This window comes from Eschrichtius robustus, chromosome 10, assembly GCF_028021215.1.
Source record: "Eschrichtius robustus isolate mEscRob2 chromosome 10, mEscRob2.pri, whole genome shotgun sequence".
In the NCBI taxonomy this organism is placed as follows: Eukaryota; Metazoa; Chordata; class Mammalia; order Artiodactyla; family Eschrichtiidae; genus Eschrichtius; species Eschrichtius robustus.
Genome location: NC_090833.1, coordinates 7,423,477 through 7,441,727, shown reverse-complemented (window position 1 = coordinate 7,441,727; position 18,251 = coordinate 7,423,477). Strand labels below are relative to the sequence as shown.

Here is an 18,251-nt window from a genome sequence, read left to right as displayed (position 1 = left end):
GAAATCAAGCTTTCCTCTGGCTTTTTACACTCCTGCTTCTAGAGTGTCAGTGTATTCTGATCCCGTCACCAGCTAGTCACCCAAAATAACCATTCTCTTCTCGAGACCTGCAGTCCAGGCGAGGCAGAGTCGTCTTGCCCGCCTTGACCTCACGCCTCTGTTTGCTGACAGGAGGAGAAGATCGCCGCCCTGCAGTCCTTTGCCGACCAGCTCATCGCCGGCGGCCACTACGCCAAAGGCGACATCTCCAGCCGGCGCAATGAGGTTCTGGACAGGTGGGTGGTCTGTGCAGCCGACGGGTCTTGCCGCCCTTGTGTGAGCGGCCCGGCCTGTCTAGTTCTGTGGGGTGCTCACCTTTGCTCTCGGTTTCACTTTCTCAGGTGGCGACGTCTTAAAGCCCAGATGATTGAGAAAAGGTCAAAGCTGGGAGAATCGCAGACTCTCCAGCAGTTCAGCCGGGATGTGGATGAGATTGAAGCTTGGATCAGCGAAAAATTACAGACTGCAAGTGATGAGTCATATAAGGATCCTACCAACATCCAGGTGAGCTGAACAGATTAGCTGTTTATCTCCGAAGTAGCCTGTGTTATTGAGTTGATCTTGTTAAAATAAGGTATCTTTAAAAGAGGGAGATACCTCTAAGACAACTTCCTCGTACCCCCAGTGATGCCAAGAAAAAGTATTTTAATAAGATGAACCGGTGGGAAAGCCTCACTTAAATGATGAGAGCCATTTCAGAAGCCGCTTTCCTCATCTGCCTCTGTTGAAACCATGTCTGCTATTAAAGAGTCTGCAGAAAAGGCCCCCTTGTATTTGCTGTTCCTGAATGCTCACCTTCCCAGGGGAAGTATGACAGCAAAATGAGTTTCTGTTGAATAGCTGATATGCATATTCACATAAGTGTACTGAACTCTTGTTATTTTAATCTATTTTTGTAGCTTTCCAAGCTGCTGGTAAGTTTTATGTTTTTTTTTTTAAGAGTTGTAGTTAAACGAGCTCCAGCGTTTGTGCTCTTGTGTGTAGATTCTCGTAATTGTAGATTCTGCCGGTGTCTCCTCATCCACGCTTTTCATTTCTAATCATCCATCAGCCTCCATTCAAGTGTCCCCGTGGGATGTGGCTTTCTCTGTTGTAATTAGCCTGCAACCTTTCACTCCCCCTCTCCCCTCCCAATTTATCACTTAGGCAAGTTCTGTACAGTGTTTGATTTGGGGGGCAGTAGTTGACTGCTTTCTTTTAAGAGGTGTGCTTCTTTTAAAAAATGAAATAGCCTTTTCTGTGTAAACTTGGGTTCCTCTTGCTCTGGGCTCGTGGCTCTCGGTGGACTAGGGCAGGGCCAGGTGTGAGAGTTTCGTTGCCCACGCAGTCTGGCATCCAGAAGTGCTGGTCACTGGAGAGGGACAGCTAGAGATCCACAGAGAGGCAGGTGATCTGCTTCCTAAGTCTAAGAGGAACTGGGGGTGAGAAGTTAAGATAAAAGTGAACATTACCCAAGGGGCAGTGAAAGAGACTTTCCTGTCAAAATGTAACTTAGAAGTTGCCTAAATGGATGGAAGAAATGAAGAAATAGAATGGATGGGAATTGAGCCAAAGAACGATCAGAACAAGAAACAGAAGAAGACGGGCCTTTGTCAGGATGCGTGGGCATTTGAGACTCTTTTTGTTTCTGTAGTTGGGCTTGGGCACAGAGTTGGTGCAAGGACGCTTCATGTTGGTGCTGCATTTCGCCAGCCACATGGCTCCATCTTTTGACAGTTGCTGCCCCTGAAATGAAACATTTGATGCAGAATCCTTCCCCAGTTGTACTGCTTTTTTCCTTTTAGTTCTTTTTTCCCCAGATCACATTCTTGCCTGCAATCCTGCATTTTTCACCCAGAACTGCCCCACAGCTGCATCCTCCCACTTGTCTCCCGTGGTGCCCCCCAGCCTCAGATGCCCGTCATCCTCCCAGCCCTCTCTTCTAGCAAAAAGAAATTCTTACCTACAGTCAAGCCTGGATTTTGACAAATCCAGCAGTTTTGATTGATTGCAGCTGCCAGATGAGAAGCCGGCAAAGCCAGGGTTTGCGGCAGCTGTAGCCTTCTCTGTCGATGGAGGGGAGGCTGGCCCTCGGATACCTTATTTCATAGTGCCTGCCACCTTAGGTGATGAGAGGGCCATATGTGTGTTATTAGTTAGAGCTGTTTTCCACTAAGGAGAAAGCCGTGGATGGAAATTGATGCGCAAGTAGATTCAAAACTACAGTTGGCCGTTACCAGCTCCTGCAAAATGTTAGAAAGTGTATAATTCTAGGATTTCACTCACAGATAGCTAGTCCAGCTGATTTAGGAGTTGACTCAATTCACCTACTCCTGAGCTGGTGCATTTCCTGTCTCCCAGCTCGGACCTTCTGCTGAACTTCCATCAGACTGACCCCTGAAGTATTTTGCACAGATTCTGTGATCACCTTCTATAAAAATGTTGACACTTGCCCCTAGTTCCTCAAGTCTGCTACCACTCCCTCCCTTCTGAGAACCCCTTCTCCCTGAAAGGACAGAGCCTAGCAGGACCTGGTTTCGAAAGGTTTGTGGCAGGGTTTCTTTGGTGTTTTCAGAGCAAGCACCAGAAGCATCAGGCGTTCGAAGCAGAACTGCACGCCAATGCGGACCGGATTCGAGGGGTTATCGACATGGGCAACTCCCTCATTGACCGCGGGGCCTGTGCCGGCAGCGAGGACGCCGTCAAGGTACGCTGTCCCCCAGCTCCCCTCCTCCTGGCCCGGGAAGAAGAGGGGGCTGGATTTGACTTTCAGCATCACCGTCAGCTTGATGATGACCCTGGAATGCAGTCTTAGGAAAATAAACAGAAGACTTCTGGCTGTGTTGCTGAGGGGATGCTAGTGAGAGTGGCTCCTGGGAGCATCTTCCATCCTCCTCTGTGAGGGGCGTCAGGTCGGCTTCCAGAGAGGGCGCGGACCGTGGAGTTGGCCATCTCCAACGGCTCCCTTCTCTTGCCCAGGCCCGGCTGGCCGCCTTAGCTGACCAGTGGCAGTTCCTGGTGCAGAAGTCGGCTGAGAAGAGCCAGAAGCTGAAAGAAGCCAACAAGCAGCAGAACTTCAACACTGGGATCAAGGACTTTGACTTCTGGCTCTCTGAGGTGAGGCCACGGGGCTTCCCTTCCCCACTGGAGGGTTCCGTGGAAAGGCAGGGCTCTCCCGACGTCCCTTTTAACAGAAATCATCATCAAGTGTGAGCTGTGTACTCTGAGGGGTTTGTAGTTGGGGAGGGAATGTTTACAGAAGAGAGAGCTTATCTCTGGTTGGACGTGGGTCACTTGTTTCCACAGGAAAACGCAAACAGGAGTGGGTGGTGGGGTCTGTGTGCAGGCCGCTCTCACGGTACCCAGGTAGAAACCAGAACAGCAAAGAGCCCGGAGGCCAGAGTTAGTCCTGCGGTCTCTGTAGACTGTTCAGAGAGTACAGAAAGTAAAAAGAAATAAAAAAATTTTAAAGACCACTATTCTGTATCTATCTGGTCTACACCTATTTCCGTGACTTTTTGTGTAGCTGTACTTTCATGTGTTTGAGCTCATAGCGTAATTTTTCATCAGTACATATTGGTGGTGTTATTTCAAGTCATGAAAAAGTCTTCCTGAACATTTGAATAACTGCCTTAGACCATCACAGAGTTAGGCCATAATTTAACCATTCCCATACTGTGGGCCACGCTGGTGCTCCCAGCTTTGGGGGATACGTTTTGCTGCAGTGAACATCTCTGTACCTTAGTCTTTGCCCGAGCTGCCGCCTCTCTGCCCAGGGGAGTGTCCACGCCGAGCCGGCACAACAGCAGCGTGTGGTGGGGAAGTTTGCAGCTGTCCAGACAGGGGCGCCTGGGGGACGAGTGGGCATCCTGGGTTCGCCAGGACACGGAATGTGCTCCAGGCAGTAGCCTTCCCGTTCATGTTTCACTGCCAGGTGGAAGCCCTGCTGGCCTCTGAGGATTACGGCAAAGACCTGGCTTCTGTGAACAACCTGCTAAAAAAACATCAACTGCTGGAGGCGGACATCTCTGCCCATGAGGTAAGCGGAGGGGGCGCCAGGCCGGGCTCTGGGACACGGCCGTGCGTGACTCTAAGGAGACCTGGCGCATTTGGGGACGGACAGTGATGTTCATCCCTTAAAGCCAAGGTGCTCAAACGTTGTGGTCTCGGGGCCATTTTGTGCTCTGAACTATTATTGAGAGCCCCTAGGAGAGTTAGTTATGTAGGTTTTATCTATTGGTATTTGCCATTATTAAAACTTAAATTTTTAGAGCTAAATTTTTTAAAAATAATTTCAAAAAAATTAAAAAATAATTTCAAAAGGTTACCTACTGTATGATTTCATTTACATGATATTCTCAAAATGACAGATTATAGAGATGGAGAACAGATTAGTGGTTGCCAGGAGTTAGGGACAGGGTAGGGGTACAACTGTAAAGACTTTAAGGAAGTTCCTTTGTGCTCTCAGAACAAGGTCCATATCTTGATCTTGGCGGTAGTTACGTAAATCTACACATACGATAAAACTGCGTGGAACTACATGCACATACTCACAGAGACACACAAATGCATATAAAAATTGGTGAAATCTGAATAAGGTCTAGGAATTGTAGCAATGTAAGAAAACTGAGAAAAATGTATTAATTCGTTTAAAATAATAAACCCATCACAAGTTAACGTTAAGTAACATTTTTTATGTATAATGTCTCTGTTTTTCCAAAAACAAAAATATAGCAAGAAGAGTCACACTGGTTACATTTTTTGCAAACCTCTTTGATGTCCAGCTTGATAGAAGACAGCTGGATTCTTACAGCTGCTTCTGAATTCAGTTTGTTGTGTGTGATGAAAATAGAGCCTCACACAGGTAGAGGAGGGAGTAGTATCTTAATTCAGATAACTGTGGGTACTTTTTGATACTACATCCAACTCAGTAAGTGGTAGTTTCTAAAGGTTAGTTGGAAAGTGGACTCTGAAACACTGTCAGCTTTTCATACTGTTTATATTTAAATCCACTGGTCCATCTTGGACTTGGAATGGATCATTTACTCAGGCCTGAGGTTACAGAATCATTTGGGAAATATTGATTCGCAGAGTTTAGATCTTCTAAATGTTGACACATGTCTGCATATGGTATCAAACATCACGTTCGTTAACATCACAGCCAGTCTCAATGGAAAAATCTACACGTATCGGGAAGCTGTCAGGCTCGCGGAGGTGGATGCCAATTTTCCAAAATTCTAATTTCCTCATGAAAGTTTGAATTTTATCATTAGCAGCAAACTCAGTTTTCCTTAAAGTGACAGGTTCACTTTATTCATTCTCGACAAAGTATTTGTCAGCTCTCAAAGTCAGAATGACCATAGTTTGTCTGTTGGCTGGTCTCCCAAGTGAAACTGACGGTCCATGGAAGAAGTGGCCAGTTCAGCTCGGAACACATGCTTCTCCTCAGCACAGTCATTGAACTTCGGCACTCGGCGGAAGTGCTTTGTGTGGGTTCCCTGTTTTATCAGATAGGATATTAAAACGACACGTACTCAAAGATGGAGACTTAATAAAATTAACAACTTTGCTGCTTTTTTAAGGATGTTCTTAAGTGAAACAGTGATTTCTACTGGGAGTGCGTGGCAGTGAAGAGCTGGATTTCTGCTCGTAGTTTGCCACTGCCTTGAGCAGCACCACCCCTACCGTGGATTTTGCACCATCAGTGCAAATGTTCACACAGTAAAAAAGGCAGATCATGTTTTTGTATTGTTATGAAAGTAGTTTTGATCTCTTAGAACCCTAGGGGTCCACATACCACACTTTGAGAGAAACCTGAATAAATCTTAAACCAACCCGTCAGTGAAGAAGTCCCGAGTTCTGGTTTACAAGCAGATATTTGTGGGTGACCCAGATCTCTGACCCCTCCGTCGTGTCCCCTGCCCAGGATCGCCTGAAGGACCTGAACAGCCAGGCGGACAGCCTGATGACCAGCAGTGCCTTCGACACCTCCCAAGTGAAGGACAAGCGGGACACCATCAACGGCCGTTTCCAAAAGATCAAGAGCATGGCGGCCTCCCGGCGAGCCAGGCTGAACGAGTCCCACCGCCTGCACCAGTTCTTCCGGGACATGGACGACGAGGAGTCCTGGATCAAGTACGCGCCCCGCTCCGGGTCCCCTCGGTGCCCTCGGAGCCTTTCACGGAGGACGTTAGGAACCCCGGGCTAATCCTCTCCTGGACCGTGGTGGTGAGATGGGAAGTGGGTCAGAAATGGCACGGACTCGGCAGCTGTGCCCGGCTGGTCCCAGCCTCACCGCACAGCCGCGGTGAGACGCCCCGACTTCCCCTCCTGGTGTCTGGGCATGCGGTGATAGTGGTCAGCCATGGCCTCCACGTGGCGGTGTGTGTGGTGGCATCCAGGGCTTGTCTAGTCCCTGCCCTTAGGTCACTGGCGACATTAGTGAGTTCCCATCTGGGAAAGATGGTCTGATCTCCTGGGAAAGATTGCTGCTTGCAGGAAGAAAAGTTCGTCTTGTTTGTTTTTATCTCCCCTCCCCCAGAATTTCAGTCTGCCTTTTCCAGATGATGTAGCCTATAAACAGACCATTTTTAAGGACAGGATCCTCTCAATTCACTGCCTTAAAACGCTGTTTACATTAGCATTTTCATATGTTACCGCGTGTGATACGTGTGTATTTGATCAGGTAGGATTGATAGGGTGACAGCAGTGGCACCTCCTTGTTCTCCAGTGCACCCCGACCCTTTGCAGAGTCGGACACAGGAGGTGCTCCTGGAGACGTACGTGGACCCCGTTCATTGGGGAAGTAGAGGCTATTTTCCCCAGAAGCCTGGCTTCTGAAGGACTTTCCCGGAGAGATGGGTAGATGCAGGTGAAGGACATCACGGGGGTCCGTGAGCTTCACGCTCTTTGACTGCACGTCTGCAGCTGAAGACACGCAGGTGCAGAGGCTGACCGCCCGCCTGTGCTGCCCAGGGAGAAGAAGCTGCTGGTGAGCTCGGAGGACTATGGCCGCGACCTGACGGGCGTTCAGAACCTGAGGAAGAAGCACAAACGTTTGGAGGCAGAACTGGCTGCCCATGAGCCGGCGATTCAGGTGAGGAGGGCCTCTCCTGGCCAAGCGGGCAGCGGGGCTTGAATGGGTCCAGGTGAGCCCATTTCACCGAGCTCTCTACCGTGGTTATGGCCCCTCATCCCACAGCGGGGTGGAGAAGGCCTGAATTTGATGTCGAGGCCCTTTCCTGGAAGCATCTGTTGACCCAGTCGTTCTTGCCTGTCAGGGTGTCCTGGACACCGGAAAGAAGCTGTCCGATGACAACACCATCGGGAAGGAGGAGATTGAGCAGCGCCTGGCGCAGTTCGTGGAGCACTGGAAGGAGCTGAAGCAGCTGGCGGCCGCCCGGTGAGCGGACGGGGCACGGGCAGCGGGCGGGCCCGCCTCTTGGCTGTGCCAGCACCACGCCTGGGTTGCTCTGACAGGCCCACGCCGAGCTGGTCCCGTTATGTGAATCCGGACCGAGCAGATGGTTCCAGAATTGCGTGTTGGACCAGCAGTCTCTGCTTTGTATTAGGAAGAGGGCTCGAATGAACCGTTTACATCCCACACTCATCATTCGTTTTTTTGTTTTTTTTTAATTTATTTATTTATTTTTGCTGTGTTGGGTCTTCGTTTCTGTGTGAGGGCTTTCTCTAGTTGCGTCAAGCGGGGGCCACTCTTCATCACGGTGCGCGGGCCTCCCACCGTCGCGGCCTTTCCCGCTGCGGAGCACAGGCTCCAGACACGCAGGCTCAGTAATTGTGGCTCACAGGCCCAGTTGCTCCGCGGCATGTGGGATCTTCCCAGACCAGGGCTCGAACCCATGTCCCCTGCATTGGCAGGCAGACTCCCAACCACTGCGCCACCAGGGAAGCCCCATCATTCGTGTTTTTAAGCATCCAGGTTAGAGGAGATTATGGCTGATTTTATACTGTCCCCTGTGATTAGGGGCCAGCGGCTAGAAGAGTCCTTGGAATATCAGCAGTTTGTAGCCAACGTGGAGGAGGAGGAAGCCTGGATCAACGAGAAGATGACCCTGGTGGCCAGTGAAGATTATGGAGACACTCTTGCTGCCATCCAGGTCAGAGAAACCGGAGATGCTGCCTGCTTCTTCCCTCCTAGCCGCCGCCCGCTCCACCCTTTTCCTGCCAGCTTGCTCGGTGGCCGTGCTCTTACCGGGAGAGCCCTCGGAGCCGGCAGCCAGCGCCTCGTTGGCTGGCCTCAGTCCTCAAGATCCCACGCGAGAGACGCTGCCCCTCTGTAGACAAAATCGGGGTGACTTTGTCAGCCCCAGTTCATGGAGTCCCGCTGTCAGCCCGGCAGTGTGGCTGGTATCGTTAACCACAGCTTACTAGTACCCTGTTAGTTTCCTGTGGCTGCCTTAGCAAAGTACCACAAACCCAGTGGCTTTGAAACAATAGAAACTTGTTTTATCCTAGTTTGGAGAGCTAGAGGTCTGTGATCAAGGTGTCGACAGGGCCTTGCTCTCTCCGAAGCTTCTAGGAGAGGACCCTTTCTTGCCTCTTCCAGCTTCTGGTAGCTGGGCTTGTGGCAGCGTAACTCGAACCTCTGCCTGTGCTTTCACATGGCTGTCTTCCCTCTGTGTCTTTGTGTTCCCGTGGCATTCTGTCTGGGTGTGTCTGTGTCCAGATTTCCCTCTTGTTATATATGTAGGACACCAGGCATATTGGATTAGGACCCACCCTGATGACCTGTCTTAACTTGACTGCATCTGCAGAGAACTCATTTCCACATTCCTAGGTGCTGAGGTTTGAACCCATATCTTGGGGGGGGGGGGGACACAGTTCAACCCGTAACATATTTCTTAAATACATAGGTTACCTATTGCTGTGTCACAACCCTAAAAACAACAGTCTATTGCCCACGATTCTGTGCATTGATGGGCATTGCCTCTGCTGCTCTCACTGGGACCCTCTCACACAGCTGCACTGAGGCAGAAGGCAGCTGGGCTGAGAGGTGCACGGTGATGTCACTCAGGTGGCTCCAGCTGGGACGTCTCAGTCCCCTCCATGTGGCCTCTCACCATCCGGCAGCTTAGATCAGCTTCTTCAGGCAGCGTTCAAAGAGGCAAAGGCAAGGCTGCAGGGATCCTAAGGCGTAGCCTGTGGGACAGAGCAGCCCCGGGTCTCGGGGGTGAGGCGACTCCCCTCTTCATAGGCGGAACTGCACGTTGTGGTCGGGTGTTCCTCCGTCCGTGCCGCCAGCTGTGGAGGCAGAGTTAGCATTCCTGAGAGTCAGGGTAGCCCCAGAGCTGGGCTCCTCCCACTGGGAATCCTGTTCAGCTCGTTGGGGGACGCAGGTAGGAGGCAGATGCAGTCAGTGGTTTCCTGTTCTCTGCATCGCTGTGTTCCCTGGAAGCCGACACAAGGGGTGTTGTCTCCAGCACTTCAACTGTACGGAGGAAAGGACAAGATTTGGGAGGTCCCTCAGGAGATGTGCTCGGGTTAAACCTTCGGGTGGGTGTCGCTGTTCGGTTGGTGCTTATTTTAAGGTTGCTCGGTATCCATTCTGGGGCCTCCGACAGGGCAAGAGGGGCCTGTGCTGGTTGACGGGCAGGAGCCTCACCGCTTCAGAAAGGCCTTCCCGAGCCCCCCCACCCCTGGTTATGTGCGCGGTGTCCTCATTTTACTGTTTTAGGATTTCCTATTTATTCTGTGTCTGTCTGTTGTCTGAGCCCCAGCTGGACTGGGGTGCATGAGGAGCTGGACTGCTCCTCTGTGCCCGGGACCTGGCCCACCGCACATACCAGGCTCTCAGTAGCGAGCCTTGCTGTTTCCCCTCCAGGGCTTACTGAAGAAACATGAAGCCTTCGAGACGGACTTCACTGTCCACAAGGACCGGGTGAATGACGTCTGCACTAACGGACAAGACCTCATTAAGAAGGTGAGCCCGGCCCGCTGGTAAGACCCTCATTTCCCGCTCCGGGACACCGCGTGCTGGTACCACAACTGCCCACAAAGCTCCTCCCCTGGGACACTGACTAAACAGAGGTCTGCGTGGAGACCAGTCGCGGCTCCATTCCTGCATTCCGTGTTTAACTGGATATTTACCCCCTTCTTGAAGCCAGTTAGTAAAGCCATTCTGCAGTAGTTGTTTTTCTCTGCTTTAATTAAGCAAAGAAGCATCCCTACTGTGACATTGGCACTCCCACATGGTTGCTCTTCCAGTTTCCTTCTCCGGGAATACAAGCTCTTTATAGAGGTGGTAGAAAACACAAGTGGGCAGATCAAAACAGTCACCCATAGAACCACCACCAGAGAGATGACCCCAGTGAGACCTCCGTGCCTGAGCCTCCAGACTCTCCTCATGCTGAGCCATCCACCAGGTTAAACGGCAGCTGTTCAGTGGGTGCACATCGCTGTGTAAAAGCTGGCTGCTATCCAGGATGTTTTATAAATCTGTCTGTCAGAATCACAAGGTTCATTTCATTCAAACAGCTTTCTAGGGAGAAAGCAAAAAAAAAGGGGTCTTGGTGCTTTCTCAGCAGCAGTGAAGTCGAGTCACTCCCCAGTTGAAATCCAGACTAGACGGGGTGCCGCCATCTGTCACAAGTTCCACAAGACATGTAGTTGCACAAGACAAATGACTTCTTTCGACTCTGATTTCCTGTCACAAACACATAATGAGTAAAATTCCTCATCACAGAATTTGCACTGTTGATCAGGCCTTACTTAAGACTAGGGATTTGGTCCACAGGAGGTAACTGTAGTTAAAATCCGTGTTCACTGGGGAGCTTTTCTCCTCACTCTTGTGGGCAAATAACCTTACGGAGACTAATTTCAGATACAGACCATGTCCACGTAGATGAGGCCTGTGTACGACTCAGCACACACAAGTGCGCCCCACCTGTGAGATGACGGCTTGTGACTGTCCTTCGGCCTTGTGGCAGAGAGCCTGGTGCTCTGTTTCCAGCAGCAGTCTTTGTTTCCTCCCTGAGTTTCTTTCTAAATTTTATGCGGACTTATGGTTTGTGTTTTCACATACAGTTTTAACCAAGACTGCATCAGAGTGTTTGGGGCTTAATAATTTTTAATATCCACAGTGTGAAAATATTGTTCCAAGCCATTGTTTTTATTGCATACGTATAGTAGCCATTGAGTCATAATTATTTAGGCTTTTTCTAATTTTTTGCTGTCAAAAATGACACTGATGAATACATCATTGTGACTTAACATTTTATCACATTCCTCATTATTACTTGTAGGAGTAGAATTGCCAGTGTTCATCTCTTTAAGGCTCTTAGAAAAGCCTTCCCCCATTCTCCTGGCGGTGGGCAGGGGAGCACGGCCTGTCACAGAGGTTGCAAGCCTGCCTGCGCCCTGCAGGGAGGGTGCAGATCAGGTAACCGCAGCAGGGGCGAGGCTGACAGAGTGTGCCTTTTCCACGGCCTAGAACAATCACCATGAGGAGAACATCTCTTCAAAGATGAAGGGCCTGAACGGGAAAGTATCAGACTTGGAGAAAGCTGCCGCCCAGAGGAAGGCAAAGCTCGACGAGAACTCGGCCTTCCTTCAGTTCAACTGGAAGGCTGACGTGGTGGAGTCCTGGATTGGTAAGCACGGCCTCGGCGCTGCCCAAGCCTCTTACCCTCCCGGGCCGGGAAGATTGTTCAGAACCACAGCCTGTCTGCTTCCTACACAGCTGGTTTTCTTCTGCGGAGAAGAAACTGCTGGAATGTGAGCGTATCAGAGACCCCTGCCGCCGGGCAGACCACTGGTGGCAGCGGGAGACAGGGTCCTGAGGCAGAGAGCCGAGGCTCAGCGGTGCCCCTGGGCCGGCACGAGGGTTAACAAAACAAAGGTCCTGTAACGCTGAAAGAAGCAGTGGGCACCACAACACAAACAAGGGCCACACGAGCCAGACCAGCCTGCACCGGCACTGTCCCCCGAGCTACACGGGTCCAGGGTGTGATCCAGCCCCCAGGCGAAGAGGAACTGCACTGATTTCAGGACCCACATGACCTTGGTAGTTGCTGTCGCATAAGTAGCGACTGAACAGCATCTAGGACAGGCTGGAGGGACCTCTTCAGGACACAGACGTAGAAGGGGGCCCGGGTGCAGGGAGGAGCCAGCTCATTGGGGTTCAGAGACTGCTGTCAGTAGTAGTGGAATTCAAATGTAAGCAAAATAATAGGTGCCTCGCTCTTCTTTTTTCTTCTTTTCTTTTTTTTAAAATTTGTTATATTGAGAAGGGATGGTTGATTTTCCATGCTTGGTTTTCTAGGTGAAAAGGAGAACAGCTTGAAGACAGATGATTATGGTCGAGATCTATCTTCTGTCCAAACTCTCCTTACCAAACAGGTCAGTCGTGGCTACTTTGTTGATTGATTGAAATATTCTCACATAGTATTTCCTGGTGGATGAATGACGGTCAGCATCTTTCATTGAGACATTTGACTATTTATATTAGGCCCTAGGGGCCAGCCGTAAACAAGATACAGTCCTGGTCCTCAGGAAGCTCTCAGACTAGGCCTCTGAGCTGTAGCCTGATGGGTGCTAACAGGGCTGAGCACAGCAGGATGTGGACTTCACTCGAGAGGTGTCTGACTCAGTTTCCAGCAGGCAGGCGTTGACGGGGAAGTCTTCCCAGAGGAGGTGACATCCAAGCTAGATCACGGAGGGTAAACTGAAAGTGGTTGGGGAAGAGCTGGGCGGGTATTCTTGGCAGAGGTAGTGTGGAGAGCCCGGGTGCCTCAGCCCGAGGCTGAAAGCAGGGTCTGGGAGGAGCTGCCTCAGTGACCTGAGGTCTGGAGGAGATGCAGAAAAGTGGTGACCAAGGTGTGACCAAGCGTCAGGAGGAGGTGGGGACTCGAGGCTGACAGTCTGGCCTGGGCAGCTGGCTGGACAGATGCAGGTGCCGTCCGAGCTGAGGCTCCGGAAGGCGTACGATCTCATCTCAGTGCGGTCCCTGCATGTTGCCTTCTCGCTCCTTGTTCCAGGAAACCTTCGATGCTGGCCTGCAGGCCTTCCAGCAGGAGGGCATCGCCAACATCACTACCCTCAAAGATCAGCTGCTGGCCGCCAAGCACATCCAGTCAAAGGCCATCGAGGCCCGGCATGCCGCCCTCATGAAAAGGTGGAGCCAGCTTCTGGCCAATTCAGCCACCCGGAAGAAGAAGCTGCTGGAGGCTCAGAGTCATTTCCGCAAGGTAAGCTTGGCCCCAGCCGAGCTCAACCAGCTCAACGCATAGGGAAAGCAAACCCCTCTCCCGGGACAGAGGTTCTGCACGGGGGTGTGGAGTCAACGTAAACCAAGGGAAATGGGACCCTTGCCTTCGTGAGGCTGCTGCTCGGAGGCTTCCGGGAAGACTGAGCTTGCATGTCCCAGGGAAGGGGGAGCAAGGGGAGAAAGAGGGAGGACTCTCGAGCAGTGGGAGAAGGGCGGCAGAGAGCCGAGCCGAGCCGAGCCAAGCCGAGCAAGCCCGACGCCCTGGGAACTACCCCCGCCTTTCTGGTGCCCACACCGCCGCCCACCCGCCCACCAAGGATGGTCCATACAGCCCCTGCAGCTGTGCTGACTCAGTCTCCTCTGCTTTCAGGTGGAGGACCTCTTCCTGACCTTTGCCAAAAAGGCTTCTGCCTTCAACAGCTGGTTTGAAAACGCAGAGGAGGACTTAACAGACCCGGTGCGCTGCAACTCCCTCGAAGAGATCAAGGCCTTGCGCGAGGCCCACGACGCCTTCCGTTCCTCGCTCAGCTCGGCCCAGGCCGACTTCAACCAGCTGGCCGAGCTGGACCGCCAGATCAAGAGCTTCCGCGTGGCCTCCAACCCCTACACCTGGTTCACCATGGAGGCCCTGGAGGAGACCTGGAGGAACCTGCAGAAGATCATCAAGGTGCCCTTCTCCGCTGGGCCGGGTGGGGCCCTGGGCAGGGAAGCCCTTCCTGGCTGAAGCGTGAGATCGGGGAGGAAGCACAGTTTCATTCATCACAAGTCACCCTGTGTGGGTCCCACAGGCCCGCATGGCTGTGATCGGCCCTCCCCTGCCCCGCGTCTTGCAAGGTCTCTGGGGAAGCGGGCTGGCGAATGCCTCCCAGACGCCTTCCGTGCTGTCTGTGGGTTGAGATGAACAGCTCGTCCTCCCTGACCCCCGAGTAGCTTCAGAAAACTACTCCTGTTCCTCTCAAATGTTGAGACCAGCCGGTCAGTGGCTGAGCCTCGAGCCTGTCCGTGAAGGGGGGCGGGGATGACATGCCTCTCCCTCCCTCGGTCCTTAGGAAAGGGAGCTGGAGCTGCAGAAGGAGCAGCGCCGGCAGGAGGAGAACGACAAGCTGCGCCAAGAGTTCGCCCAGCACGCCAACGCCTTCCACCAGTGGATCCAGGAGACCAGGTGCGGCCCCGGGAGTGCTTGGTCCTGGGGGCTGAATGCCCAGGCCTCGGGCTCCAGAGTGTGGGAAGAAGGGTTAGGAGTGCAGCCTGGTCTGGCTGGAGCCAGAGGGGTGGGCAGAGTTGGGAGGGTTCTCGAAGGAACTTCTCCAGAGGTGGAGTCACCGGATGTCCTGGATTGGGTGGGACTGAGCGTGGCCCGTGGTTGCCCTGCACAGCGACGGTGACAGGGGTACAGGGTTGAGCACAGCGTGGGTACTGACGACCTTGGTTTTGTTTTTTTTTTTCTTTCTTGTGTCTGCCTCTGTCCCCCACCTCGCGATGCTGCTGTCCGGACACCACCTTGTCTTGTGGCTGCTTGGATCCCATCTCCACAGAACGTATCTCCTCGATGGGTTAATATTGACTTCTTATTTCTCCGGGCTTTGTGGTGTGATGGTGTCTCGTGTGCTTGTCCCTCTGCCCTTTGTCCCCTCGTGGCCTGGCTTGCAGAGGATCCCAGAATGGACCTTCCTGCCTGGGGCAGGCTGCACGTCCCCCGCCCTACCCTCGCCCCCTTCCTTGGCATCCATGGCCCACTGTCCCTGACGGCCTGCAGTCTGGGGAGGGGAGCCGCTCCCACCTTCCTGTTCAGATTCCAAGGGTTCTCTTAGGGAATAAGATGGGGCCAGAAGGCCAGAGCTGGAGTCCAAAGCCTCTGAGAATCCCCATGCTTATTCAGCCAATGGGATTGTACTGGACTTCTTTTCTGCCTTGTTCCCCAACGTGTCTGTTGGGATCATGTTTAGTGCCTAGGAGGTCATGGGCGTGAAATAGGATGACATTATTGAGGGGCTCCAGCTGGTGCACTAAGTCCCCGTCTGTGCACTGACCCCCTCCTCCCCCAGCGCCCCCACGGAGGGCTGAGGCTGTCTTTTGCCTCAAGAGGAAGCCCAAGTGCTCAGGGTTTCTGGGTGATGGAGAGACACAGGACTTGGGAGGAGCCCCGAGAGGAGCAGGGCCGTCCTGCCCGGTGCCAGTGGGGCCTCCCCACGAGGCCTTGGCCTCTGCCCAGATCGGGCACCCTTGCATTCTCTCCCGGGACCATGGTGGCTTAGACTAGCGCTCCCGAGGCCCTGCAGGCAGGCACGTCAGGCGTTAGAGGCGGCAGCGGGAGGAGCGTACCCACACTCAGGCGAGCACGTGCTGAAGGCAGAGCGGGGCGGGATCCCCAGGGATCACAGGTTCAGCTCGAGCTCATAAGCTGCCCCTGGGGTCTGTTCTCCTCCCCGGTGCCCGTGGCCATGTCTGCTGGCATTGGACTTGTCTCCATGAGGTGCCATGCTCCCCTTACCACGTGGCTCCTCCCAGCCCTGTCCCGTCTTGCCCGGTCCCTGTGCGAGCCGCCCAAGGCTGCCTGCCCTCCCAGGCTGGCTGTCGGCTCGGCCTCCACCACGTCCCTGCCTGGGCGCCAGGAGGCCCTGCCTGTGCACTGTCCAGCTTGGGCCTTGTGGTGTGTGTCTGTCTCGGTATGCTCTTGCCTCCCCCTCCTCTGGTGTATTCATTTGGTTTCTTTTCTTTGAATAGCATAGCGTATCGTCGGGTCATTCGTGTCTATCAGTATGAAGTTGGGGATGATCTGTCTGGAAGGTTTTTCTCCTGTTTCTTTTCTTACCTCGCTGTGGTTTTACCCATGCACTCTTGACTCCCCCAGGCGGCTCTGCTTTCTGACTAACCCACCGCCCGTGGCTGCGTGGGAAGGAGGGGTCTGTCCTCCTCCCACTGCACCAGCACCCGGCCTCCTGCCCCCAGGTCCTGGGGGTGTGCTTTTCCTGGGGGGACATGGCGTGACTGTGAGTCTGATCTGCTGGGGTAGGAGGAAGCCTGGTGCCTTGCCTTGCTAGAGCACTTTGAACCCGGGGAGATTTCACAGCTAATGCTGGCTCGCTGGGTGTTGAAAGGGTAGGTTGGGGCAAAGGTGGGTACAGGGGAGGCCGGGCTAAAACCCCACCCAGGACACGCACACAGTGTGACTCATCCCTGCACGTAACCTCATTTGTCTTCGTTCACTGGTAGCCTCTGTGACCTCACACTGTTCTGTCGGGAAGCCTCTGTCGGCTCCCCAGAGGCCCCCTGCTCCTCAGAACTTAGCCCTGGAAGGAGCCTCCGGCGCTGTGTCTGTAGATGATAGAACCTGAATCTGGGGCTTAGTCACAGCCACCTCTCCTATGGGCAGGACCAAACCCAAATCTGGTCGTGATCTTCACACCCCAGTTCCCATGTCAAGGGGTCATCTGACTGCATCTCCTCCCATTGCTGTCACTCACCCTAGAGTGTGGCTCCCCTCCTCAGGAGCCTGCAGGAGACTCCAGGACTTCTGGGGGTGGCTGCCAGCCTCCCCTCACCTTCGGGTCTCCTGCCTGAAGGGTTGCACAGGCGTCCTTCTCCCCCTGGTTGTGGAGGAAGCGTGCTGCCAGGCCTGCAGCCCCTCTCTGTTCCCATGGAGGAACGTAAAATCAGTTCCTGAGGTACCCTTCAAGGGCCTAGCTTGGATCAGGTACCATGCCACAGCCTGGGTGGGCCTAAGGAGCCAGCCACATGACAAGGGGTCCCAGCTGGGGAGCAGGGAGCAGGCTGGATGGGGGCTCAGCCCTGGCTTATCTGTTGGCCTTACCAGGTGGCAACCACATCAGGCAGCAGCTTCCCAGAAGTATACTGGAGAAGTATTACCTGCCCTCCCTGGCTCCCAGAGCTGCTTAAGAAAAGATAGCCAATAGCAGATAGGTTTCATACCCTAATAAGAGGAATTTGAGACTGCAGGCACTTTTATCTGAGGGAAGTTAATCTTGAGCTGGCGATCGGGCCTCTTGCCTCACTGTGCTTCTGTGTTTAGGTCCTGCATGGTGGAAGAATCCGGGACCCTCGAATCCCAGCTTGAAGCTACCAAAGTAAGTGCCCTTAGTGTTTCTGGCCCGGCTAAAACCCTTCACCCCACCACTGCCAGCAGGCCTACTTGGCTTCAGGTCGGGTACAAGGTGGGCTGGCCAGGTACCCCCTTTTCCCTTGGCTTCAAGCAGCCCAGGACCTCCGTCATTTTAAAGAGTTTTTTGTCTTTGACAGTTGCTACCAGGAGCCCTACTGGGAAAGGAGGAGGCTCCTTTGGTCCTCAGTATATACTGTTTCCCTGGCAGGTCAACCCACTGATTTGTGACTGTCACACTGACGCCTCTTCCTCTGTTGAGGCTGCTGGATTTCTTCAACTTCACCCCATCCCCACTTTGCCCTTGCAGGCAGCCCTGCAGGTCTCAGGCTGGGGGTGCGGAGACCGAGGAGGGCTGTTAAGCAGGCTCTCGGGCCCCGTAACCGAGGCAAGAGCCCCTGTCCCACGCATCTTTGCTCCCTCACCCCCACAGCGCAAGCACCAGGAGATTCGAGCCATGAGAAGTCAGCTCAAGAAGATTGAGGACCTGGGGGCGGCCATGGAGGAAGCCCTGATCCTGGACAACAAGTACACGGAGCACAGCACCGTGGGCCTGGCCCAGCAGTGGGACCAGCTCGACCAGCTGGGCATGCGCATGCAGCACAACCTGGAGCAGCAGATCCAGGCCAGGTAGCGGCAGCTTCCCCGGGTGGGCACAGCAGCAGCAGGCCCGCCCCCACGTCCAGCAGTCAGTGTACTGGGAGAGGACAGAACGTGTCACCAGCTGCATGGGGTGGAGGATCCGGTCCCTAATTCTGTTCTTTTCTTCCAGGAACACGACCGGGGTGACCGAGGAGGCCCTCAAAGAATTCAGCATGATGTTTAAGTGAGTATGCGTTGCGCCCTTCCTGGCGGGGGGCGGGGGGGCGGGCTCAGCAGCAGGGCCTCTGT

At 53.4% G+C, this 18,251-nt stretch overlaps 1 protein-coding gene across 4 annotated transcripts in view; it reads left to right on the top strand.

The window, feature by feature from the left end:
- SPTAN1 (spectrin alpha, non-erythrocytic 1) overlaps positions 1-18,251 on the top strand; it is a 65,113-nt gene that overhangs the window by 45,668 nt on the left and 1,194 nt on the right. For all 4 annotated transcript variants that reach the window (XM_068553946.1, XM_068553945.1, XM_068553942.1 and 1 more), the window contains 19 exons: positions 172-275; positions 381-543; positions 2,594-2,725; positions 2,998-3,135; positions 3,953-4,057; positions 5,945-6,153; positions 6,994-7,114; positions 7,299-7,420; positions 8,003-8,135; positions 9,860-9,958; positions 11,468-11,627; positions 12,299-12,375; positions 13,014-13,223; positions 13,614-13,910; positions 14,293-14,405; positions 14,779-14,796; positions 17,274-17,328; positions 17,794-17,990; positions 18,133-18,186. In XM_068553946.1, coding sequence (XP_068410047.1) covers positions 172-275; positions 381-543; positions 2,594-2,725; positions 2,998-3,135; positions 3,953-4,057; positions 5,945-6,153; positions 6,994-7,114; positions 7,299-7,420; positions 8,003-8,135; positions 9,860-9,958; positions 11,468-11,627; positions 12,299-12,375; positions 13,014-13,223; positions 13,614-13,910; positions 14,293-14,405; positions 14,779-14,796; positions 17,274-17,328; positions 17,794-17,990; positions 18,133-18,186 — 2,507 coding nt within the window. The remainder of the gene's footprint in view (positions 1-171; positions 276-380; positions 544-2,593; positions 2,726-2,997; positions 3,136-3,952; positions 4,058-5,944; positions 6,154-6,993; positions 7,115-7,298; positions 7,421-8,002; positions 8,136-9,859; positions 9,959-11,467; positions 11,628-12,298; positions 12,376-13,013; positions 13,224-13,613; positions 13,911-14,292; positions 14,406-14,778; positions 14,797-17,273; positions 17,329-17,793; positions 17,991-18,132; positions 18,187-18,251) is intronic.